General features: G+C 46.1%; 1 protein-coding gene across 1 annotated transcript in view; it reads left to right on the forward strand.

Annotated features, from left to right (window-relative positions):
- SRMS (src-related kinase lacking C-terminal regulatory tyrosine and N-terminal myristylation sites) overlaps window positions 1-18,885 on the forward strand; it is a 42,389-nt gene extending 23,504 nt beyond the window's left edge. Inside the window, exons 4-8 of the mRNA XM_081011332.1 lie at window positions 2,217-2,358; window positions 3,522-3,677; window positions 11,428-11,609; window positions 13,490-13,646; window positions 18,323-18,885. Coding sequence (XP_080867458.1) covers window positions 2,217-2,358; window positions 3,522-3,677; window positions 11,428-11,609; window positions 13,490-13,646; window positions 18,323-18,516 — 831 coding nt within the window. The 3' untranslated portion in view covers window positions 18,517-18,885. The remainder of the gene's footprint in view (window positions 1-2,216; window positions 2,359-3,521; window positions 3,678-11,427; window positions 11,610-13,489; window positions 13,647-18,322) is intronic.

Below are 18,885 nucleotides of genomic sequence, written 5' to 3' on the forward strand. Positions count from 1 at the left end.
TGTCATCCAGATTTTCTTTTCAAAATTTCTTTATATCATTTCCCTGTTTACAGTTACATTTCTTTCCCAGGAGTTTGGATGCTAACCAGAACCAAGCCCTTCAAACCAAACAACAACCTGATCTTGTGCAGAGTTAGAAATACTTAATCCAGGGTCTCCAACATGGTGCCCGTGGGCACAATGGCACCCTTAGGTTATTCCTGTAGTGCTCACAAAACACCTGAGCCCTCCTTTCAATGTCTCCCCCCCCCCCCGGTCATGAGGCTGGTTACCTTCTTGTCCCTTGAAAAGAGCTGAAGGAGGAAATTGCAAGAATGACACTCTTCTCCACTTCCTTCTTCAGTTCTATGTTCTTTTCAAGGCTCATATTAATTGTAATGGATCAGACATTTACTCATATCCTCTGGAAGAACACAGAGTGTGTTGGCACGCTTCCTTTCTGTCTGCCTCTCAGCGGGACTGATCCGCCGGAGGGAGAGGGAAGTCAGGGGGCGACACCCATGGTGCCCTTGGACCCAAAACCATTGTTGACCCCTGACCCAAGTCTATTGAAATCAGTGGACCTGAGATCATCTAACTCCGCAAAGATCAGAGTCCACCTTCTTGTACTGGCAGAGACCATTTTCCATGGGGGTTTTATTCCTGACCCGTGCACGCATCGGTAGAGCACACATAATCCTGCTCTGCCCAGTTGCGCCCTATCCCAACCCCCCATTCCGCCCCATTCTGCCCTCTTCCAGATCCAAAACGACCCATGTATCGGGAGTCATGCATCAACTGGACGCATGCAAAATAGTCACTGAATGTACTGCATTTCGGATTTTCTTGGTTAAAAGCGAGAATGCAATTCCCCACGTACAATTCCAAGTTGCAAATCTGCATTCTTTATTATATGGCTCAAGAAGTAACCATTTCCTGTGGTGTGTGACCTGTCAATCACCTTATCCACAGAATCATAGAGTTGGGACCCACAAGGCCATTCCTTCAATGTGGGGAGGCATCACAGCTAATAAATCCCTAACAGATGGCCATCCTACCTTTGTTTTTAAAAAACCCTGATGGAGAGCCCACCAGCCTTCAGGCAGGCCCTTCTGCCTGGGCAGGTTTACAGTTTCAGTGTAGCTGGAGATTTATTCCACGTGTCTGCAGTCATGGGATTGTTGTCTATCACATGACAGTGTATGTTTTCATTCCACAGTGTGGGAAGTGACGGAGACAGGATGTTTTGGTATTACAGTGGTACCTCTGGTTGCTAACGGGATGCGTCCCGGAGGCCCGTTCGCAACATGAGCAGAACGCAACCTGCGTCTGTGCATGCACGGGTCACGATTCGCCGCTTCTGTGCATGCACATGACATCATTTTGCGCGTCTGCACATGCGCGAGCGGCGAAACCCGGAAGTAACCCTTTCCAGTACTTTCGGGTCGCCGCAGGACGCAACCTGAAAATGCTCAGCGTGAAGCAAACGTAACATGAGATATGACTGTACTGTGTTCCATGAAGTGGGACTATTGTCCTTTGTTCTTTCTCTCTTTACTGTCTGATAAGAAAGAGGAAGGAGCTAAAGCAGAATGCTCCGAGTATATTATATGTAAATAAACGTAGATTAGCCAAAATGCTGTGCTACTGAGTTCTTTTACGCAAACTGCAAATACTCTGTGGATCCCTAAGTGTACTGATGCCTTTTGGCATCAGTCGCTGTGATGTTCGGGCAGAAGAAAGCTTTTGAAGCTCCCGAACGATCGACCAGGAGGAAGAGAACATGCCAGGTGGGCATGCGTCTCTGCCAGGGTCTTACATGAGAGTAGGACGCTCCTTGGATAGAATGATAGGAAGGATCCGGAATCGACGAGACCAAAGATTTATAGAAGATTGGGAAAAATTTATTCAATATTTGCAAAAACTGAGCGGTAATCAGATTACGTTTGTAAGTTTTATGGAAGCTCTGTGATGGGAAAATGTGAAAATAAGTTTAAAAAAGGAACTGAAGTTAACAGTATTAATAACAATGGGTAGAAATGTGGAAAATGTAATAAAGTGAAGGAATTGCAGACAGATTGAGGGAAGTCAAAAAAGAGAAGCAAGATGTAATCAAGATGTGTGGAATGTATAATTTTGTTTTTGTATTTGAAAACCAATAAAAATATAATATATAAAAAAAGAGTAGGACACTCCTAACAAATATCCCCCCCCCCCATGTGCCTGCCCTTTTTCAGAGGCCTACTGAGACGGACCAATGGGAACGTCCCCGTTCAGAGTTCCAGCTCTGGAGGAAGATGGGCGAAGGATGCTTCGGAGAGGTGTGGGAAGGAACGTGGAAGAACACGGTGCCGGTGGCCATCAAAATCATGAAGCAAGGTTTGTGGGGTGCAGAACATGTCATTGGTTGTGGAATCCTTCTTTCAGGGATGGGCTGTAGCTCAGGGGTACAGCAGAAGGTTCCTGACTCAACCTTCAGCATCGTCAGGTAGGGCTGGGGACATCCCATCATCTCTGGCCATTGCTCACGCCGGCTGGGGCTCCTGGGAATGGGGGTCCAACACAGGCTGTGGACACACCAGTGCCGGATTTACATATAAGCTAAATAAGCTATAGGTTAGGGCCCCACTCTCTTGGGGGCCCCCAAAAAATTAAAGGAGAAAAAACTGGATGTACATTTCCAAAATATAAGATAATAAAAATAAAAATAAAAATAAAACCTACATACAGTGGTACCTTGGGTTAAGTACATGTGACCTTTTTGGTTTCCGTGTCCCTGCAGCCCCATCTTCCCTAAACTCCTATTCATGAAGTTATCAGCTGTGCATGCGTGCTCATCTGCGCATGTGCGATGGCTGTCTCAAACGTTCACATTACAGTGGTACCTCTGGTTACGTACTTAATTCGTTCCGGATGTCCGTTCTTAACCTGAAACTGTTCTTAATCTGAAGCACCACTTTAGCTAATGGGGCCTCCTGCTGCCGCCGTGCCGCCAGAGCCCAATTTCTGTTCTTATCCTGAAGCAAAGTTCTTAACCTGAAGCACTATTTCTGGGTTAGCAGAGTGTGTAACCTGAAGCGTATGTAACCCGAGGTACCACTGTACAGCAACAGTGTTTCGTGTTGTGGACCCTCCCTAAAATATCCCTGGTTTGCTCATTTCTATATATAGGGTGCCTACATTCTGCATGGACTGGTTGCACGGCAACATGTGCAAATCGCTTTAGATACCTATTACCATATAGCATATATTCGACACAAAAAAAACAGTGGCAATTTGTTGTTGACAAAGGGCAGCTGGATATTTAAAGGGCCCCATTACCTTCAGTAGCTTAGGGCCTCATCAAACCTAAGCCCAGCCCTGGGACACACCATACGTGTAAAGCACACATCCCCACAAAGATTCCCAAGAACTGAAGTTTGTGAAGGGTGCCGGGAATTGTAGCTCTGTGAGGGGTAAGCTACTTTCCTGGAGGACCCCCACCCATGGAATTTCCTTGAGAAACCCTACATCCCTGCAGTGTTTTGGTCTTTCTTCCACAGCTGACATGAGGGATGATTTTGCCAAAGAGATTCAGAACTTGAAATGTCTGAAGCACACAAGGCTCATCAAACTCCTGGCCATCTGCTCTGTGGGAGAACCTGTCTACATTGTCACCGAGTTGATGAGGAAGGGGAACCTACATACCTACCTCAACAGTGAGTATCGCTCCAGCAGTTGCGCTGAACTTGATGCCCCATCAAAGTGCTGGGATGTCAGAGAATCCCAGCAAAAAAAGTGGAAACAAGAGCTAAAATTCCTGATATTCGCTTCCTCACCCCATGTGCAGAATGAAAATTAATCCAGCAAATACAACCATATCGCAATTGTTGTTGCCACAAACAGTAAGGTAAAGGTAAAGGGACCCCTGACCATTAGGTCCAGTCCCGGACGACTCTGGGGTTGTGGGGCTCATCTCGCTTTCTTGGCCGAGGGAGCCGGCGTACAGCTTCCGGGTCATGTGGCCAGCATGACTAAGCTGCTTCTGGCGAACCAGAGCAGCACACGGAAACGCCATTTACCTTCCCGTCGGAGCGGTACCTATTTATCTACTTGCACTTTGACGTGTTTTCGAACTGTTAGGTTGGCAGGAGCAGGGACCGAGCAACGGGAGCTCACCCTGTCGCAGGGATTTGAACCGCCAACCTTCTGATCGGCAAGTCCTAGGCTCTGTGGTTTAACCCACAGTGCCACCCTCGTCCCTGCCACAAACGGTACATAACCCATTACATCTTTCCCTATTTGCAACGCGTTTCTTTTGTGCTGAAACAAACTTGGCACAATAGCGCGACAACATAGCTTACATAGCCTGCAGAAGTTACGTAATTTGTTGCGTAAATTACACAAGTTTTACTGCAGCGAACAGCAAGACGAAGAGTGGTTTGGCGAAAGACGAACTGCAGCAGAACGTAAATAGAGCTGCGTGAGATAGGTACAGGGAAATATGGGAGATGGTTAGGGTTGCCATACGTCTAAAATTCCCCAGACATAACTGGTATTCGGGCCTCGGAAACAGTGACCAGGCAGAAATTGCTGGAAGTGTAGATTTTGGCGAATTTCATTTAAAATAGCTCAAAAACTCTATCTTTTTTTATTTTGCAATAGCAGGAGTCCTTGTGTTGACTTCTGCTGGCGGCAGGTTAGTTAAATCTGGCCCTTATTTTTAATTTGTATTCTTGCCTATGTGCCAGTATATATGCACATATAAAACTTTATTATTTCCATTTTCATTGTCCTATCTGTTAGAATCATTCACATTTTGGTCACGCTGTGAAACCTGACTTAGCTTAGGCGCTCAACATGCCTTCGCCTGTCCCTGCCAGATGACTTATTTGTGACTTCGTTGGGCCACACAGCCCTCTTCCTCTGAGCCACATTTTGACAAGGCAGAAAAAGAGTCCAAACATGCTCATAGCTGACCAGTAAGGCCCCACCCACAACACATGCGCCCCTCCCCAAATCATGCTTAAAGCGAAGCCTGTCTAATAGATACTATAAAAAATGTGCGCATCAGGACCACAAAGTCTATGCATAAAATAAAAGTAGTTTTGAAGAGAATTTTGTGGGTGCAAAACAGATATGCGCACCATTGCAAGTCACAGTGCTTCAACAACCCACACCAGTGTTGTAAACAAAAATCTGCCCTTTTTTCCCTTATGGGGTATCCGAGAGCCCATATAGAGTCCTTACGTAGGTTCCCTATTGGTAGGAGAAAATAACAGAGGCCAACCAGAGAATATTGAGAAGCAAAGCAGCTACTAAGCCTGATCTTTATTGATCTGTTGCAACAGAGTCCTCACTCACCACATGCAGGAGGGAGGAGGAAGCCAGAACAATGGTGTGCAAGGCCTTATATAGACATTTTAATTCCCTGCCCTGGAGCTCAAGACCACCCTCAGATACATCATACCTACATCACAGAAAGGGTGGTCTACAGCAGAAATCTGAGTGCTTTGTTTACCTCCTGTCTGCCAGGTTATCAGTTTAATGGTCACTTGATTGGATTGCCTGGGGAGCCTGGCCAGTCTTTTGTAATGATAAATACTTAGTTCCTGAGCCAGGTCACAGGCTCACACCCTATTCATATCTTAAATGTGCCCTTAAGACAGGATTTGTGAAGGAAAAGACAATGGGGAGGCTTTTCCATTTTCTTTTGACCTTGCAGAGAAAACATTTGGTCTGTTTGGGAATCAAAAATGGTTTCAGGTCGGTCTTCCTGTGCTGATCTATGCACATGCTTGGTTGGTACACTTGTGAACATTTAACATGTATCTAAGACCTCAAAATTCCTATCACACCACGTTCCATATCAATCAATGGGTGCGTTGTGAAGCGAGCACACCTTGAGAAATCATTGTAGCTGCCGCCTACGTCTAAGTAGAAGGATTGCACATTGCAACAAATGTTCGAGCAATGAGGAAGCCTATTTGGCTCTCTGGAATGTCCGTGTGCATGTGTGTATAAGCATTACATGCGCAGGCCTTTATTTTCTCTCCTGGCCCACGATGCATCACCTTTCAAAAGCACCCAGTGCCGGCTCCCTGAGCTTTGTTGCGCAACGTTTATAACTCACGGGTTCGCTGGAGAAAATTGATGCTTAGGACGAGCACAACACCCCCCCAAATCTCCTCCCTCCTGGGCAACCAGGATGTTTCAATTTGTCTGTACAGATCTCATGAAAGGGCACCTCCCCTTTCAGCACCCAGGTGGCAACCACAACAAAAGAACACCCCTGTGGTGCAAATATTCTCTCTCGCCTCTTCCTCCCAGCTGAGAAAGGTTTGGCCCAGGAAGCCGGTCGAACAGCTTGCAAAGTAGGGCGTTCGTTCGCAAAAGACAATCTGCGGTGAACGACTTGACCTCCTTCTCAGTTCTTCTTTGTTACCCAAGGAGGGACAACTCCCAAGGAGAACAGGTCTAGGAGCCCCACTGATGAGGGAGAGCAGTCGTCCTTCTTGGCTAACAACTCCCCAACACTAGCTTTGTCTAATAACGAACTTCCTTATTGCACCCTGATGTCACCCGGAGGTTGGGAATTAAAATTGCATTGGTTTCTTATTTCACTGTTGTTTTTTAATGAAGTACCCGATCCGCAGAAAATCCGATTCAGCGGTAAAGAGCAGGTTTTTTTGGGAAACAGGGGAGCAAGAGGAAGTGGGGATGAGACTTTACACCATGGGTAGGCAAACTAAGGCCCGGAGGCCGGATCCGGCCCAATCGCCTTCTAAATCCAGCCCATGGACGGTCCAGGAATCAGCGTGTTTTTACATGTGCCCTTTTATTTAAAATGAATCTCTGGGTTATTTGTGGGGCCTGCCTGGTGTTTTTTACATGAGTAGAATGTGTGCTTTTATTAAAAATGCATCTCTGGGTTATTTGTGGGGCCTGCCTGGTGTTTTTACATGAGTAGAATGTGCCCTTTTATTTAAAATGCATCTCTGGGTTATTTGTAGGGCATAGGAATTTGTTCATTTTTTTCACCAAAATCTAGTCCGGCCCCCCACAAGGTCTGAGGGACAGTGGACCAGCCCCCTGCTGAAAAAAATTGCTGACCCCTGCTTTACACGCAGCGGGGTTTTAGCCAATGTTAGTCTGACTCAGAGTAAACCCACTGAAATTAATAAGTGTGACTATTTAGGTCCATTAATTTCAATTTGTCCACTGCAAATAAAAGCTTAGTTGGCTTCAACCTAGTGCCAGACTGCTGACAGTCTGATCATCGGCTTGCAACTGCAAAAAAAAAATCATGTGGGGCAGAAAAAATTTTTACGGCAAACAAGTGGGACAGGAGAATTCAAGGCTGTGAGACAATGCAATTGTCTGTTTTTTGTTCCTGGTTATTTCTTACCCGCCCTTCGCCCTAAAGTCAGGTTATGTAAACTGAAATTGAAATTGCAAAATAATGAGTAATCAACAAACCACAAAACAACCACAATGGAAGCAAAAAAAATGATGCATTTTGATAACACCATTCACAGGGAGGAGAACTGCAAATTAGCACTTTAATCTGGGGCCTTTTAGAAGTGAGTGGAATGTTTTTTAATATATATTTTTTTCCTCTTGGCTTTAATGTATCCATATGGGGCGTTATTGTCTGTCTGGTTGGTTGGTTGTAAGTTGCATTGGGTTGCCCTGGGCAAGATAAAGCAACTGACAAATTAAATCAATAAATAAGCTGCAAAGTCTCAGCCCAGATAGACCTTAATGGGGAAGGAGTTCCACAGTTCGGGGGCCACCGCAGAGAAGTCTCCACCACAAACCACTGCACACCAGAACTATGAAGGTGGAAGCATCAAGGCCTTCTCCACTCGTCTCAATAGCAAAGAAGCCAGTACCCTGAGAAATTGCAGGGTGTTCTTTTTTACACAACCTGGAATGAGAATTTCATCTGTGCCTAATACCCTTTAGGGCTATCATACGTCCGGACATTTTCCCAGACGTTAATGGGATTTCAAAGGCAGAATAGACAATTGAAAAATCACAGTTTCTTTGTGTTTTTGTTTAAAAAAAAAAAAAAAAGCTTTCAGGATGTCCTGAAATATGACAACATTATAAGACAAAGGCCTGAGGCAGAGCACTGACTAAGCCACAAATCAGGATGTCAACTCCTTGTTTAATTGTGCACCTGCCGAATCCAAAGTTAGTTTCAATTTTCAGTTACTTTGCTCCTTTTTAAAAGCAGCCGGAGACAGTAGAAACAATGTATTTCTCTTGTTTAACTAGCTGTCAATGAACGTTCTGAACGCTGTCAAGGAACATTCCAAAAGACGTCAGTCCTGCTAGCAGCCCGTTTCCAGGGTCAGAGCGGCGGTATTTTAGCTCTCTTCACTCTCTCCTGCAGGCATACTCAGTCCACAACTTCCCCCCCTCTTCTCCAGCCTCCAGGGGGGTTTAAATGATCTTTACCAATGGGGATTTATTCTTTTACAAAAGGCTTTCCAAGACTTCAGCTTGCAGCCTCATTGCTTCAGTCTATTTACAAAAGGGGGAAGGCGGACTTCCTGTATTAAGCCTCCCCGTTACAGTACCAAATTAAACGTTTAAAAATCCAATTCTCCCGCTTCAGCTCTACACACGGGTAATTACTTTAAAGTCAAATTGTCCACAGGAAAAGGTCAGCGCTCTCTGGCAACAGCTATGCAGCTTCGCTCCGTGGAAGAAGCAGACGATTCGAAGCACCGCGCCGCTCACCCCACGTCGCTCCGGACCCCCGAAACCGGGTTTCCCCGCGAGTAGGGGAGGCGCAAAGGGTGCCCGCCGAATCCCACGCTCACAGGCATCTCCCTCCTGTGATTTTTTACGGGTCCCCGCCTTCACCGTAGCGGCCAGACCCAAATTCCCACGGAGCAAATTCCTCCCAATCAGAGGAATTCTGCCATTACTGGAGGCACCAACCCGGGAATATTCTTTTAAGAAAATTGACTCTATCTAGAACGGATTTGATTCTCCAAAGCATCGGAGCTAGAGCTCCCCCAAAGTCTAGAGAGGCTTCAAAGCAGATGAGATGAATTTTTGGAAGAAGGGGCTCCCAGTGGGTAGCTACCAACCACGGTCCCCCCCACTGCCAGAGGCAAGATGTCTCTGAATGGGATCATTAGCAGAGGGAGGGTTGTTGCGCTCAGGTCCCATAGGCATCTCGCAGGCCACTGAAAACATACTGAAAAATAATCATAGCTGTCAACTTTTCCTATTTTTTAAGGGAAATTCCCTTATTCCGAATAGGATTCCTCACAAGAAAAGGGAAAAGTTGACAGCTATGAAAATAATGCCTTTATGGACAGAGGTACTGAACATTATGCACACAAGTACAGGTTATGACCTCCCAAGAAACCCTAAAATAACTCTCTTTTTCATCATTCTGAAGTCATTAATAGTGATTTACAGCTCAGTGTGGCCAGTGTGGTGTAGTGGTTAAGAGTGGTAGTCTCCTAATCTGGGGAACCGGGTTCGCGTCTCCGCTCCTCCACATGCAGCTGCTGGGTGACCTTGGGCCAGTCACACTTCTTTGAAGTCTCTCAGCCCCACTCACCTCACAGAGTGTTTGTTGTGGGGGAGGAAGGGAAAGGAGATTGTTAGCCGCTTTGAGACTCCTGAAGGGGAGTGAAAGGCGGGATATCAAATCCAAACTCTTCTTCTTCTTCTTCATTGCTATGCGGCTAACAACAGCAAAACAGCGCATTGCAAAAAAATGGAAAACAATAACCCATAATTCATTGGTTATGGAAAACCCCTTGGGACATGGGTGGCGCTGTGGTCTAAACCACTGAGCCTCTTGGGCTTGCCGATCAGAAGGTCAGCGGTTCGAATCCCTGCAGTGGGGTGTGTTCCTGTTGCTCATTCCCAGCTCCTGTCAACCTAGCAGTTCGAAAGCACGTCAAAGTGCAAGTAGATAAATAGGTACCACTGCGGCGGGAAGGTAAACGGTGTTTCCGTGCGCTGCTCTGGTTTCGCCAGAAGCAGCTTAGTCATGCTGGCCACATGACCCGGAAAAACTGTCTGCAAAAGCGGACAAACGCTGGCTCCCTCGGCCTGTACAGCAAGATGGGCGCCGCAACCCCAGAGTCGTCTGCGACTGGACTTAACTGTCAGGGGTCCTTTACCTTTTTTAATGGAAAACCTATCTTAATGATAAAACTTACATATAAGAAAAACGCAGTACATAAAAATCAAGAAAACAAATTTATTGAGGAGTGGGCCTTATTCTTACATTTCTGGAATGACAATGTAAATATATTTTTTCTTTAAATTTATTCATGGCACCAGTGATTTTTTTTCTGGGGGGATGCAGAAGTATGCATACCCCTAAACATTTTGTGAATCTTTGTACTTTTGTCCATTTACTGTATTTATTTTCCCTGATTTGAACTATAAAATGGTGATTTTCTTGAGTCAAAATGAGAGTACCCCTAAATATATATATATATATTGAGAGGGAGGGAAACACTGCATGGCACTATAGAATTGCTTTATTATCCCTTCTCCCCTCCACATGCCTTTTGGCAACAGATTGCAATAATATAATATGAATAAATTTATTTAAAAGAACAAAAAAACCAAGGTGCAGAACTAGATGAGACAACTCTTCTTATGCTCATATGCATGTGTTGAAGACAAGACAGCAAAGAGAATGTCACCTGTTTCCTGATTGCACCAGGAAGTATAAAAAACAGCAAGTGAGGTTTGAACCAGTTTTGGCTATTGTTGTGGTTGTTTAGTCGTTTAGTCGTGTCCGACTCTTCGTGACCCCATGGACCAGAGCACGCCAGGCACTTCCGTCTTCCACTGCCTCCCACAGTTTGGTCAAACTCATGCTGGTAGCTTCGAGAACACTATCCAACCATCTCATCCTCTGTCGTCCCCTTCTCCTTGTGCCCTCCATCTTTCCCAACATCAAGGTCTTTTCCAGGGAGTCTTCTCTTCTCCTGAGGTGGCCAAAGTATTGGAGCCTCAGCTTCACGATCTGTCCTTCCAGTGAGCACTCAGGGCTGATTTCCTTAAGAACGGATAGGTTTGATCTTCTTGCAGTCCATGGGATTCTCAAGAGTCTCCTCCAGCACCATAATTCAAAAGCATCAATTCTTCGGCAATCAGCCTTCTTTGTGGTCCAGCTCTCACTTCCATACATCACTACTGGGAAAACCATAGCTTTGACTACCATAGTTGGCTGGGAAAACCATAGCTTTGACTTGCTTTGTTGGCAAGGTGGTGTCTCTGCTTTTTAAGATGCTGTCCAGGTTTGTCTTTGCTTTTCTCCCAAGAAGCAGGCATCTTTTAATTTCGTGGCTGCTGCCACCATCTGCAGTGATCATGGAGCCCAAGAAAGTAAAATATCTCACTGCCTCCATTTCTTCCCCATTTGGCAATTAGTGGAGGTTAACTCACTCCTTTTGTTTGTTTGTTTGTTTGTAGGTGCAGCAGGGAAGGAACTGACCACACACCACTTTCTCAGCATCTCTTGCCAAGTAGCCGATGGCATGACCTACTTGGAAGAACAACACGTTGTCCATCGAGACTTAGCAGCCAGGAACATTCTGGTGGGCGAAGATCTCGCTTGCAAAATCGCAGACTTTGGTCTTGCCAGGCTCCTCAAGGTTTGTTCAAGGAAGCCTTGGAGACTTGGCTTACTCCTGCCTATCTAACTCCTTTCACTGAAGGGCTTCGCATGCGCATATAGGAAAGAATCCACAATGTGCTTTTTTGAAACTTTTCATACTGCAAATGTTCAGGAGCGGGGGCGGGAAGAGGTATTGTCCCACTTTTATTGCAGTGATGCAAACAAAATCTGCTCCTTTTCCCTTTTGGGGTATCCAAGAGCCCATATAAAGTCCTTACGTAGGTCCCCTATCAGTTGGAGAAAATAATAATAATAATAATAATAATAATAATAATAATAATTTATTATTTATACCCCACCCATCTGGCTGGGTTTCCCCAGCCACTCTGGGCGGCTTCCAACAAAACACTAAAATACAAAAACCTATTAAACATTAAAATAACAGAGGCCAACTAGAGAATATTGAGACACAAAGCAGCTAGTAAGCCTGATCTTTATTCAACTGTTGCAACTCACCACATGCAGGAGGGAGAAGGAACTCAGAACAATGGTGCGCAAGCCCTTATATAGACTTTTGAAATTGCCCACCCTCCAGCTCAAGGCCACCCCCAAAAACATCATACATACATCACAGAAGGAGGCGGTCTACAACAGAAATCCTGTCTGCCAGGATACCTGACAATGGCCAGTGATTGCTTTACCTGGGCAGCCTGGCCATTCTTTTGTGATGGTAAATACTTTAATTCCTGAATCCAGGTCACAGGCTCACCCTATTCATACACAAATACGCCTTTAAGACAGGTAAGCAAAAGACAATGGAGAGACTTTCCCATTTCCTTCCCCATTCAGTGGCGTAGCGTGGGGGGTGCAGGGGGGGCCGGCCGCACCGGGCGCAAATCCACGGGTTAGGGGGCGCAAATTACTTGCCTTGCCCCGGGTGCTGACAACCCACGCTACGCCACTGTCCCCATTTGAGGTCAATTTGGGAGAGTCAAAATGGCTTCAGGATTGCTCTCCTGTACTATTTTAGACACATGGTTTACATACTTATGTATGTGTTTGCCTTGTAAATTTATGAACATTTAATTTATATATCTGAGATCTTTAATTCTTATAACAGCAATGTAGAGCCAGTATGCCCTTCCTGAAGGCAAAAATGTGGCAGCTAAATCTGATGTGGGAGATGCATTATGGCATTTCCTTAAGTCTTCTTTTTTTGCTAAATCAGCTATGGGAAGGACAATTAGATTGAACCTGCTTTCTATGGGGAAGGGGTCCTAATTCCCCAACATCAACTCACAACCTCAATCCAATTTCCCTCACCAAAGAAGCTACTCTAGCCATGGAGCTGAAATAATTTTGGCACTTACAAATTTGTGGTGGCATAACATGAAAAGAAGAAGGTGGAAGGGGCTCCTTTACATGCGTGCTCAAATTCTGCTTACAGCTGTCCCCGGGTATCAAATATTTGGCCAAGGACACAAGATGTAGTTGCTAGAACAGGCCTTTGATCATTCGACAGCTTTAGCTTCTGAGGTCTCTTCCAGAGTACCAGCTTCTTATGCCTCCTGATTTCTCAGCGCAAAGTTTGCAGGCAGGATAGACAACATCAGTCTATTTATTCAGATTTGTTTACAGGGAGGTTAGACTATATGGCACCTAGCAAGTGTTATCACTTTCCAGAGAATTTCTCTTTTGCTTTTCTTATTGCAAAAAAGTTTGTTGTTTGGGGAAAGTGGCTTTGTTGAGCAAGCCCTCTCAAATGACTGAAACTGTGTGACTGTGAATTCACTGGTACATGACTGAATCCCACCCAAAAATAGCAGAAGTCTGGAAACACCCTCAGGTGTAGAAGCAGCTTTCAGGTGAATAATTTTGATGACTCTTGTTAAGAACCCAATCTTGGCTTCCTTCCAGGATGATGTTTATTCCACCACGGGCAACGCCATGATCCCTGTGAAATGGACGGCGCCAGAAGCAGCTATCTACCAGACCTACTCTCCAAAATCGGACGTTTGGTCCTATGGGATTTTTCTCTATGAAGTGTTTACGTATGGACAGTGCCCATATGAAGGTAAAGTATTCAAGAAACAGTCATTGCCCTGCTGTAATCTTAGGGCAGGCTTCCTCAACCTCGGCCCTCCAGATGTTTTGAGACTACAATTCCCATCATCCCTGACCACTGGTCCTGCTTGCTAGGGATCATGGGAGTTGTAGGCCAAAAACATCTGGAGGGCCGAGTTTGAGGAAGCCTGTCTTAGGGTATGTTCAGATTAGTTGCTTAAAATCAAGTAGTAGTAGTAGTAGTAATAATAATAATAATAATTTATTATTTATTATTTATACCCCGCCCATCTGGCTGGGTTTCCCCAGCCACTCAGGGCAGCTCCCTGCAGAAAATTAAAAACACGATAAAACATCCAACATTAAAAACTTCCCTAAACAGGACTTCAGATGTCTTCTAAAAGTCAGATAGTTGTTTATTTCCTTGACATCCAATGGAAGGGCGTTCAACAGGGTGGGCGCCACCACCAAGAAGGCCCTCTGCCTGCTTCCCTGCAACCTCACTTCTCGCAAGGAGGGAACTGTCAGAAGGCCCTCGGCGCTGGACCTCAGTGTCCGGGCTGAATGATGGGAGTGGAGACGCCCCTTCAGGTATACAGGGCTGAGGCCATTTAGGGCTTTAAAGGTCAGCACCAAGCAAGGTCCCCACACACAGTTGCATTTCAAACCACATTTGCAGTGTTGTTCACATCAGAAAAGGAGCAGGGATGTCTTCACCCAACACATGTGACCTTTTTGGTTTCCGTCTCCCTGCAGCCCCATCTTCCATAAACTCCTATTCATGAAGTTGTCAGCTGTGCATGCGTGCTCACCTGCGCATGTGCGATGGCTGTCTCAAACGTTCACATTACAGTGGTACCTCTGGTTACGTACTTAATTCGTTCCGGAGGTCCGTTCTTAACCTGAAACTGTTCTTAACCTGAAGCACCACTTTAGCTAATGGGGCCTCCCGCTGTTGCTGCACCGCTGGAGCACGATTTCTGTTCTCATCCTGAAGCAAAGTTCTTAACCTGAGGTACTATTTCTGGGTTAGCAGAGTCTGTAACCTGAAGCATCTGTAACCTGAAGCGTCTGTAACCCAAGGTACCACTGTACTGTTTACTCCGCATCGAGGTTTCTGGCCAGATTGAAGCTGGTTTGGAAAGGAAAGTAACACATCTAATGGCAGGATTTGCCAAGAGACTAACTGGAGTGATATGGATTGTGGCAAATGTTGTGTGAATGTGACTCAGAGCTCAAGTTCTACCAAGTTCAGCAGCAAATACTGGGTGATAAGCAACTTTAGGTTTGCAGCCTGAACATGTGTAAAATGGCATTCCACACTAAGGTGGGAACTCAGTTTTTAGTGATTAGAAATCAGAGCCGTGCAGGCCTTGGAAATGTTATAGGGGGGGAAACTCCCCTTATGGCAGGGGTCAGCAAACTTTTTCAGCAGGGGGCCAGTCCACTGTCCCTCAGACCTTGTTGGGGCCAGACTATATTTTGAAAAGGGGGGAAAAAAGGAACAAATTCCTATGCCCCACAAATAACCCAGAGATGCATTTTAAATCAAAGCACACATTCTACTCATGTAAAAACACGCTGATTCCTGGATCATCCGCGGGCCAGACTGAGAAGGCAATTGGGCCAGATCTGGCCCCCGGACCTTAGTTTGCCTACCCATGCCTTGTGGGGTATGCAAGAGCCCATACAGAGTCCTTAAGTGGGTCCCCTATCAGTAGGAAATAATACAGAGGCCAACCAGAGTATATTGAGAAGCAAAGCGGCTAGTAAGCCTGATCTTTATTAAACTGTTGCAACAGGGTCTCCACTCACCACACGCAGAAGGGAGAAGGAACCCAGAACAATGGTGTGCAAGCCCTTATATAGACTTTTGAAATTGCCCCCCCTGTAGCCCAAGACCACCCCCCTAAACATCATATATACATCACAGAAGGAGGAGGTCTACAGCAGAAATCCTGTCTGCCAGGATACCTGATAACGGTCACTGATTGCTTTACCTGGGAAGTCTAGCTATTCTTTTGTGATGGTTAATACTTTAGTTCCTGAATCCAGGTCACAGGCTCACCCTATTCATATACAAATATGCCCTTAAGACAGGATTTGCAAGCAAAAATACAATGGGAAGGCTTTCCCCATTTTCCTCCCTTACTCCAGAGGAATATTTGAGGTCATTTGGAGAGTCAAAATGGCTTCAGGATTGCTTTCCTGCACTATTTCAGACACGTGGTTTATATATTTAGGTATGTGTTTGTCTCGTACATTTATGAACATTTAATTTATATTTGAGACCTTCAAGTTCTTATAACAGAAACTTTAAAAGGAATTTCAGGCGTGGGTAATAATATCTAAATTGCTTCACGTTATCTCAGAACTCAAAGGACATAAACTATGTGAGATCCAATTAACCCAAAGTCCACCGCTGGGCAATACCTTTATCAGGATCAATCAATAACTCAGGAAAATGGGACTCACTTTCAAGTTCTCCAAAACTCTTCATCAGGCAAGACGTTACACAAATTAAGAAGGCGGCTGGAGGAGGGAAAAATTAGGCTGAATTTTACAGCCATGGGATCTACTTAAACTGAAGATTGCAGACTAATTACCTCCCAGGTGCTAAGAAAATCAGACAATGGGATCCTGGGCTCCCTTGCAGACAACCTGTTTATGGAGCATTCATTCTGAATTGTTTTCTGGGGGGATTATATAGCATTGCATCAAGCAATGTCACCCCACAGTTTCTAGTGAATTTTCACATCACTTTCCCGATCACAGAAAGCCCAATATTTTGGAAGGAAACCACATTTGTTGCCAAGGGATCTTAACAGAGCAACCTGCATTTGGCAGTGTGTGACAGGGGCAATCTGGAAGCACCCTAAGATGAAGAATTGTAAAATGTATCCTTACCCCCACTAGCTAGGAGAAAACCTGGCAGACAACCCAGAGTTCTGCCCCACATCTTAAACCAGGGTGGGCAAACACTTTCAGCCTAAGGCAGTGATGGCCAAACTTGGCCCTCCAGCTGCTTTGGGACTACAACTCCCATCATCCCTAGCTAACGGGACCAGTGGTCAGGGATGATGGGAATTGTAGTCCTGAAACAGCTGGAGGGCCAAGTTTGGCCATCACTGGCCTAAGGGCTTTTGCATTTGCTTCTATGCAACTTCACCCTTGGAGGCGTGGCCAGAGTCAAAAGTGAGTGGGGCAGCAACAAGAGGGCGGAGCAAATTTTTACATTTGCGCAGTAAGCCGATAGGATCTACACATACACACAGCCTCTGTCCTCCATCCAGCAAGAGGGGTTATCAGAGTTCAAGGACCCAAGATGAGAAGCAGAATTGCTGAGGGGTCTGGCCTGTAGGGCTGCATTTGGTCCTTGGATGCAAGGCTATCATAGACTAATATCAAAGACACGTAGAGTTGGAAGGGACCCTAAAGATCATCCAATCCAACCCCCTGTAATGCAGGAATCTGCAGCTGTCCCATACAGGGCCCGAACCTGCAACCTTTGTGTTATTAGCACCATGCTCTAACCAAATGAGCTATCCGTGCCTGACTATTGCCTTCAACAAAACACCCCAGGTTTCTGGGCAGGCGTAGAGCAGAAATGAAGAGGAACGCAGCAGTCTGTGTTTAATGTATATATTGCGGTTGCCACTGTGGTCTAAACCACTGAGTCTCTTGGGCTTGCCAATCGGAAGGTCAGTGGTTCGAATCCCCGCAACGGAGTGAGCTCCCATTGTTCTGTCCCAGCTCCTGCCAACCTAGCAGTTTGAAAGCACACCAGTGCAAGTAGATAAATAGGTACCGCTCCGGTGGGAAGGTAAACGGCGTTTCTGTGCACTCTGGTTTCTGTCATGGTGTCCTGTTGCGCCAGAAGCGGTTTTGTCATGCTGGCCACACGACCCAGAAAGCTGTCTGTGGACAAACGCCGGCTCCCTCGGTCTGAAAGCGAGATGGGTGCCACACCCCATAGTCGCCTTTGATTGGACTTAACCATCCAGGGGTCCTTTAAAAGTAAAGGGGACCCCTGACCATTAGGTCCAGTCGCAAACGACTCTGGGATTGCGGCACTCATCTCGCTTTATTGGCCGAGGAAGCCAGCGTACAGCTTCCGGGTCATGTGGCCAGCATGACTAAACCGCTTCTGGCGAACCAGAGCAGTGCATGGAAACGCCATTTACCTTCCCGCCGGAGCGGTACCTATTTATCTACTTGCACTTTGACGTGCTTTTGAACTGCTAGGTTGGCAGGAGCTGGGACTGAGAAGTGGGAGCTCACCCCGTCGCTGGGATTCGAACCGCCGACCTTCTAATTGCCAAGTCCTAGGCTCTGTGATTTAACGCATAGCGCCACCCGCATCTCTAGGGGTCTTTTGCCTTTACCTTTTTATGTATATATTAATGTAATAAATAATATCTATCTAATACCTGGATACAGTGGACGCTCGGGTTGCGAATGTGATCCGTGTGGGATGCACATTCACAACCCGCAGCGTTCGCAACCCGCAGCGCTGCGTCTGTGCATGCACAGGTTGCGATTTGGTGCTTCTGCGCATGCGCAACCTCCGAAACCCAGAAGTAACCCGTTTCGGTACTTCCAGGTTTCGGCACATCCATAACCCAAAAAAACGCAACCTGAAGCGTCTGTAACGCGAGGTATGACTGTATATGTTATTGCTTCCAGGGATGACCAACCAAGAAACTATCCAACAGATCACCCGGGGCTACCGCCTCCCCCGTCCCAACAGCTGCCCTGCTGAGGTTTACAGCGTCATGCTGGAGTGTTGGAAAAGTCACCCAGAGGACCGGCCGCCTTTCCACAGCCTGAGGGAGATGCTCTTCTGCATCTACAAATGGGGCCACTACCCATTCTCTTGAAGGAGGGGAGAGATAGCCACCAACGGCATTTAGAAATGGACAGCAGATCCTATATCCCCTACAGGACTGGCAGAACTGCTAGAAGCCAGTTCATGTCAGCCTTGTTGCAGGAAGAAGCTTGGGGTTATGTGAAGGCCTTGTTTTCGTGGAGCTACATTGCAAGATACCCTGATTATGGCTGGGGTGGCAGCCCCTTTTGGGTTTGCTGCCCGCACCTGCCAGAAGATAATTCGCTATAGATCCTGCACAGCCAAGACGCCATTGCAAAGTCGTTTCAGCACCCTTCCCATGCAAACCGCGGACTAAGATTGGATTCCTTGCCATGCGTGCCAGTTGACTTTCATTACTCAATAAATGTGTGCCAAGAAA

Source organism: Podarcis pityusensis, assembly GCF_964106645.2.
Source record: "Podarcis pityusensis genome assembly, chromosome: 6".
NCBI lineage: Eukaryota > Metazoa > Chordata > Lepidosauria > Squamata > Lacertidae > Podarcis > Podarcis pityusensis.